The 7898-nt window shown below is 43.8% G+C and overlaps 1 protein-coding gene across 2 annotated transcripts in view; it reads right to left on the reverse strand.

Annotated features, from left to right (window-relative positions):
• LOC109852293 overlaps positions 1-2186 on the reverse strand; it is a 201522-nt gene extending 199336 nt beyond the window's left edge. Inside the window, exon 1 of one of the 2 annotated variants that reach the window (XM_020423331.1) lies at positions 864-2186. In XM_020423331.1, coding sequence (XP_020278920.1) covers positions 864-935 — 72 coding nt within the window. In that variant the 5' untranslated portion in view covers positions 936-2186. The remainder of the gene's footprint in view (positions 1-863) is intronic. The other variant, XM_020423333.1, reaches the window with a different exon arrangement.
• Positions 2187-7898: the final 5712 nt, after the last annotated feature.

Genomic DNA, 7898 nt, shown 5'->3' on the forward strand with positions numbered 1-7898 from the left:
ACTACATGCCGAGAATCACGAGCCATTCCGAGAAAGGATATCTCTCGCACAAAACGATTATTTAAAAAATCTCTGTATAATTACATATGCATACAAGATATAGAGGTCTATTAAGTTTTAATGTGGAAATTATCGCGCACACAGAGCAATATATAAAATATACATTTATCATGCTTTTTTATATGTTAACAATTTTTAAAATGAAATCGAGTTAAAGTAAAATTATTTTAGTGGAATTGGTTTTCATATTGCCTCTTTTTTAAATGAAACAATGTAATGGTAAAAATCGTTAATCTAGTTAGCGATTATAAATAGTTCGTGACAATTACATCTTTTATATATTGCTCCTTCGAGTAACAGTATCCGATATACCCGATATATGTATGCTTAATAATGTTGTGTACGGCTAAAATGCACCGAGGCATGAATCGGATTACACCCTAACCCTTTGAAGCTTTCAAAGCACGTAGCGCATTATAGCTTATAAATATAAACGATAGTAATGCAACTGCATTCGTAAGCAACCTGGCGCCACCTAGTCGTTGGAGTCTACACTAGATTATCTTACGTTGATCAACAATGTAGATCTAATGGCAGAGCGCGTATTGCATAAATATTGTTGAAGAAAGAAAATTAATTCACGCACATTTTTATTAAAAGTTTTATCCCTTAAGTTGTTCAGAACAAGATAAAAAAAAAACAGAGTTTTGTGAGTTTTCTACACTAGTTTTCTATTTTTTCCGCGAAATTAAATTCTAAATGTTACAACCGACAGATCTCATAGATGATGTAAAATGTGTTGAAAAAGTTTCGGAACTCAAAGTAATCAAGGGTTAATGGACTAATCAGAAATAATGACTCACCGGCAGATTTCTGATGCCCAGCCGCACCTTCGAATATTTCTTCATAAACACCCGCCAGAGCACGTAAGCCATGATGACGGTATATGTTGGTTCTCGACACTCTTACTTTCTTTCAAAGTCGGATCCTTCCTTCCTCTTGAGACGTTGTAGAGACTTTAACGACATCGTTCGTCGCGTCATTCGCGAACCGTTCGATCGCGCATAGGAAGATCCGCAGCATCGCGGATGACAACGTGACAAATTTACTCCAAAACCAGATTCACAAGGACACCGACTTCGGCGAAACTTTTATGTTTTTTAGTTTGCGCGTGAATATTTGTGACTCTTATTAGCGATGCCGACGCTGTGTGTGTAACGACGACCGTTGTGTGTACACAAAAAGATCGGACTCCCGTACGAATCGCCGTCACTTATCTCGTCTGTCACGCGCGGCCTTTACTCCGCGAATTCATCAGGCGCGATTCACGATCATCGTTACGCACGATGATGACCTTCGTTTTACGTCACGCCTCGTCGCTGTCGATTTAATTCACACGTCGACAACGTTGTTCGTCGCGCGGCTCTTTTCCACACGACAGAAAACACTCCGCGCGCGTGACACTATCAGTACAATTTCAAGCGGATTTCACTCGCGAGGAATTTCGTTCGCAGCGAGCTTCGCGCCGTCGTCTCGGTCGTACCGAAAGCCGGCGTTACGCGCCGCTTCGTGAAAAGCATTCATAAAGTCACGTGATAATCCGCGGCAACGCTGCCGCGGATGCGCGACGAGTAATGTACTTTGACAAAACACACAAGAAAAAAACGAGTCGAGCTCGTAAAAGCAATCAAGTCACCTTGCACTTTCTCGCTCTCCGCTTCGGCGCGATTAAAAAACCTGTTAGCTTGTTTTTAAATCGTTTCAATTCCCGCTATCCACGATTATTTCTTTTTTGATTAACTGTATTTGTGACTCGCGTCAAAGTTTGTGGCAATTGCGTTACTTACACGTTTCTGTCCCAAGAATATCTGTTTTTTTTTATTCCGTCCGTTCCGGACGTATACTCCCCGTGATTACTGCGCGACGGATGCGCGACGGGACGTCGTCAACTTGCAAAAAGATCGCCGCCGATGCGGTTCTCGCGTTAGGCGCGCAAAGTCGCGCGATTCGCGACGCGTTTTCTCTCGCAATTTACTTCACTCGCGTTCGGCGCAGCGCGCGCTCTCCTCGACTTACCGACCGTCGTCCGTCCGACGAAAAGGATCGTCTGTCATTCCGTCGTTGCTGGAACGAGGATACGAGGCGCGAATTTTGCACGAGCGACGGGTCAAGAGGCATTCCACACACCTGCCGGCGTCCGCTGCCGCGATATAACTGACACGCGCGACACGCAACCGTTCGCTCTCGCGAACCGCTGCCGCCACCGCTTTCGAACGCGCGCTGCGAAACAACAATACGGCGGAGCGCGCCGAACGTAGAAATTGTTTAAAGGTGGCACCCCTTGCCCCCGAAATCCGTTATGTGCGGAGTATTCTTTCTTACACGCGCGAAATAATTAACAAACACTATTGAGAAAATGAATGAGGTCTGTGCGAAGCGTCGAGAAAATGATCTCGTTATTATTTTGTGCAAACACTTTCTTCCGAAAGCGCTGGTGTGACTACGAGGTAAAGGAGATTTCGAAAAAATATTCTCCTGAGTAGATTTGCGATATGTTTATGCAATAATACGTAAAGCCACACGAGTGCTTCATGTCTTGGGAGAAATGTGAACGACTAATCGTAAAGGGAGAGCTCGATAACGTATGGACGTGCGCGTCCTCGCAATGTGCAAACTGAAATAGGAAGACTCGTATATTTATTCGAGTCTCGTGCCATCGGCGGCGCGGCGTTTTTTAGCACCGGACGCGGCGCGACCTCGGCGTTCCGATGCGCTGAAAAGTTATCTCCCGAGAGACAGGGTTAATAAAGACGATTTTACGGCCTGCCGCGCCGTCTTTTTCCCCCGCATCTCTCTCTCTCTCCGGAGAGAGATTTACGTTACGGGAACGAGGCGAACGGTAAATCCTAATTGTTAGGCCCCGGTCGTAGGTAGGTACGTACGCATACGCGTACGTACGTACTACCTTGCGCGCGTTTTCTCTGCGCGCGTTCGTTTCGGTTTGTAACTTTACACCGGCGCGCTGCCGTGGCAAACTCGGATGAAGTGTAACGCGTAAAATTCGCTCATATCGTTGCGCGCGCGACGGGCCGAATGCAAATGCAAGCGGGAATACGAGGTGTCGTAACTCTCCTGGGAGAGGGTTCTCTGAGCGAGAGAGAAACGATCGTAAATCCGCGAAATCTTGGAATTTTTGTCGGGCGCCCACCGTTCACATTGTTGTTCGTGTTACGGGCTTGAGAGAGATCTTCTCCTCACACACACACACGCGCGTGTGCGTTGTAATGCATCGCGTTTTATTCTGTACATGTCGAGACGAGAGCCTCGTACACGCGTTACACATCTGCCTAAATTAGGCGAGACGTATCATCAAGGGTTTTTTCTTTTATCGTTTCTCTCTCGGTACTTCTTTTTACGAGTTTCTTTTTACGAACGTCAAGTGATTTCATCGTCTTTAACTGTAAATTATTATTATTAGGTAGAGCACCTATTCGAGGCGAGAGGAAAGACAGAGACAGAACTCTTCAAGATGGTATCCCTTTCAAAAGCGCAAGAAAACGCCCGCCTCGAGTTAAGTATATGGACACAACAATGGATATCTTATCAAATGTCTTGTGTACAATCTTCTTTGTCGGTAAGATAATTCCGATCTCCGAATCTCTAAGATTATTCATCTCGTGCAATTGAATATTTTAGAGTTTTGTCAAAGTACTTTTGAAGTAAATATGTTGAAAATTACACATACACTTACAAGAACTTTTGATTTTATTTCGTCGCAGGATTTTTTTACGTTCAATAAATCGCTGATCTTTGCGAAGGATGCAAATCGTGCAACGGGAGAAAACTTAACGTCTCTGTCCTTGCGAATCTCGCTGAATGGCGCCACGCCCTCGTTGCAAATTGGCATTTGCTGTTTGCCCGCACGGAGACACGCACAACTGCTATACGGAGCGATAAAGACGTAACGTTTTGCACCCGATTATGGCGTTGCTCGTGGGTGCGCGATTACGCTGACCCGTAGCTACGAGATTCATTCCGCTCGAACAGACGCCGAGAGCGTAAAGTACACACGCGGTACTTTATAAGGATCGAAATGTTGGTGAAAAGCACGCTCGCGTTGTCCGAATTTTATGAAGATAAATGATCGACCAAGCCCCGTTTCTGAATGGTCGAACGACGGCGCCGAAACATCTGCCACGATGCGTAATTCCTGCTGTTCGCGCGGAAAGCAAATCTATCGCTTCTTCTTCTCGTTTAGAAAATTTATAGGTTTTCAAACAAGAGAGAGAGAGAGAGTTACAAACCGTGCCCTCAACTCAAAGTGAAAGTAAATAATGAAAAAATTTCTTATCTTAAAAATATATATATTTTTTTTTATTTAATTATATAATTAAAAAAATAGAATTTATCTTAAAAATTCAAATATTACCGGACTTTTACTAAGAAGGTTTTCTGAACGTGCGTTAGAAACCTGAATGCGAACTGGGAAGCAGCATATGTGTGTGTTTTCTTTTCTTTTTTTTTTTTTGCATTCTTCGTGGAGCGACAGTAAAACACCTTAGTTTGCATACACGTGTCCTTACGTGTCCTCTCGTCTCTCTGGGCGGTTATATTAATAGGAAATCACAAGCATAATTATAGCGTCGACTCACACAGTACAAAGACCGGATTACCTCGTCGAGGCGGATGTTCGATCTATAATGGTAGATCGCTAGACAATAGGCGTGACTACCACGCTTCCCGATACGGACGCAAAATATGCAGGCGTTTACTTGAATGGTAGCGTGAAGAGGAACATATGCGCGCATCGCTGCCCTCGTCTGTATATTTAGCAATTATCTCGGGACATGTGTAACAATATATTCGGTGATATATGTTTATCGGAACACATAGTGTACGTGTTATTAGGAGAGAGAGAGAGAGAGAAAAGTATCCGAATTTTAGTGCTAGAAAATCTAGAGTACGATACTCAAACAATATATTATAACGTATAAGTTTCCTTTGAGACGTATAAATCAATAGAATAGCGAGAGATTATTGTTCTTAAATAATATCCCCGGAAAACGCGTTTCCAACAGCTGACGCGATCCCGCGTATCAAGTTTGCGTAACGTGCGTTATGCAATAATTACGGCAGCAACACACAGTAGAACCGCGGATCGCAGTCATCGTCATTGTCTCGCGTATCCGTTGATCGACGGTAATCGCGCGCGTACCCGCTTATTAACACTTTGTTTTGTTCAGCTCTATCTTACGTCTTGATTGATAAATACACATCAATAACACACACACAGATATATATATATATATATTATACAGATAAATTTGACGCAATCGATTAAATCTGATTTAATAAAAAGCCCGCGATTTTATTGTATTATTTTTAAACATTCGAAAAGCCCGCACAATCATCAACGAGATGGACATCTCTAATTTCGTAATCGTCGTTGCAAGAGACGTTGGAATCGGCTGAGCGCGAATCTCTCTTCAAGTGTTTCTTACTTGCAATTAGGTAGACCGCAGAAATGTGACAGTTAGCGGATTTCTCTTGGGGGAAAAACGGGCTCTCTCTACCGTACAGAACAGAAAAGAAGAAAGAGAGAGAAATACCTTCGGAATTGTAAATTATAACAGTATAAAAGCGCGTTTGTGCGCTCTCCGTCTAATTGAGTGAGAACTTCGTTTGCTTCTGGCATTGTGTTTCCGCCGCGTTTATGACTCGGGTCAACGAGATATGCGAACGTGGTATTAGGCAACTTTATAACCAATTTCTGTGATTACACACAAAGAGGGAGAGGGTGGAGGAAGAATTAGAAGCTAATTTTACACCATATTTATATCCCTTTCAGCTATCTCACGTACTTTCGCTTTTATCCCTCTCTCCCCAGGCTTTAATAGTGGATACAATTAACTTCTTGCGGACAGGCATGTCTAATAGTAGAACAATATACCATTCCGCGTTACGTTGAAAATGTAGAACAATATTTCTATAAAAGTACATAAAAATTTGAAACTCGCAACAAGACGTAGAAAGAGACAGGGAGAATGTGTGTGTGTACGCGCAAACCCGATTGTGAAAACTCAGCATCGCGACACAAATAGATCAATCAAACCCGTTGTTGCGTGTCATTATATGGATTCGTTCAATGTTAAAAGAAAACACCTTTCCTCTGGACTTGACATTTGATACTCACTCGTCTCGTTTAGGGTTTCGTATATGTGCCGCGCGCTGTTTTCCGTTCTGGCTATCAATCTCTCTCCCCGCGATGTAGCACGTACATATTTCGCGGCGCTCTGTCGATCATAATACACGACGAAACATTGCCATTTAATATCCTTCGTGCGTGGCTGGGAGCGCACACGCGATCTTCGTCACGCGAGATCGACGCTTGTAAGGTGATTTCGAAAGAGAGACTTTGTGCGTGTATGTATGTGTGTGTGAGACGCGGGTACACACGGCTCAGGCCCCGCTCGCTCGTGTCTCTGCTCGGCCGTGTCTCATTTATCTGCTCTCTCGCTATCTCCGGGAATGATAGGCCGTGTGCGTAATTTACGTATACGGGCGACGTGCACGTGCAATTTGTAGCGAGCACGTAGATTCTCGCGGCGTCAAATCCTGTTGGATCATCGTCAGCCGGCCTAGGTGGTCCTCGTGAAAAGGAAGCTCGAATATGTGTGTGCACGCATACAGTTTATTGCAGCGCGCACGCACACGTACGCACGCTTCTGCATTCGTTGCGCGCGTGGACCAAGAAGAGCGTGATTACGCGCGCGTCCGGCGCACGGGTTCACCGACACGCAAGAGTTTTATCTGGTTTCCACGCGCGCGTGTCCTCTCACTATGTAAAGATATATATGTGGTTTTTTTGCATGCCTACATATGTAATTTTTCGTCGACCGAGACTACTTTCGGCGTGATGCAATTTGATATTCAGGTCAACGCGGGCAAACAGCACGTTTTCGCCTTTTTCGACCGGGTCAGCGCACTCGAGACCGAGAGTTTCAGCTGATTCGCAAAACATCATCACCTACGTGGCCGACGCTCGCCACGTATAGATCGCTGTGAGGACCGTGGGAGGCGAAGAGAGTGCATTCGCGTGGGTTTGTATTCCGTGTTCCATTTGTCCCTGTGTCCGTTTTGTTTGTCGACAGTGGTATTACGTGTGTATATATGTTGCTGTCGCGCACACAACTCGAGAGATTATCTCACTGGCGGGTTGAAAAGGAGTTTACCGTAAATCGTTCTTAACGTTACGACCCTTTGACCGGTCCCGACGATTTCACCTTTCTTAATCCAAACTCATTTGCCACTAATAATACGCGTAAATATGAACTATAAAAATATAATTAAATAAAACCAAACAAAAACTTATGAACTACGTACGCATTATGTAGAAGCAAACAAAATAAACACTGACAGAGCTTTATTACATCCGAAACTTAATATACAAACAAATATTATAGATATATAGAAGAGAAATATACGAAAATATGTAAATCGATGTAGCAGAACCATTACATTTGTTTTTACAGCGAACAAAGGATATGTGGATCACGCAATGTGTCGTGTGCTTTAACGCTTTAAAGCATATTCCCCCCCGTAAACGAGAAACCTGCCTACTAGGGTTGATGACCAAGAGGGTGCACTTGGAGGGCGCGGCTTTTTCTAATAACGCTAATAGAGGAGGTAAATATGCGCGTGTAAACGCACATTTGTGTTGACTAAACGGAGTAAATTGGTATCGGAAAGGAAAAAAGATCGGGTTTCAAAGTTCAGGTAGACGCATTGAATCACCAAAATAAAACGTTCTATTCCTAAATAAATCCCTCAGTCTTATAATGAATATTCAACGTGTGCGAACACGCAGAATATTGAATAATTGAATTGGCTGTGGTGTT

Source organism: Pseudomyrmex gracilis, unplaced genomic scaffold, assembly GCF_002006095.1.
Source record: "Pseudomyrmex gracilis isolate BER0280 unplaced genomic scaffold, ASM200609v1 scaffold_27, whole genome shotgun sequence".
NCBI classification, from domain to species: Eukaryota; Metazoa; Arthropoda; class Insecta; order Hymenoptera; family Formicidae; genus Pseudomyrmex; species Pseudomyrmex gracilis.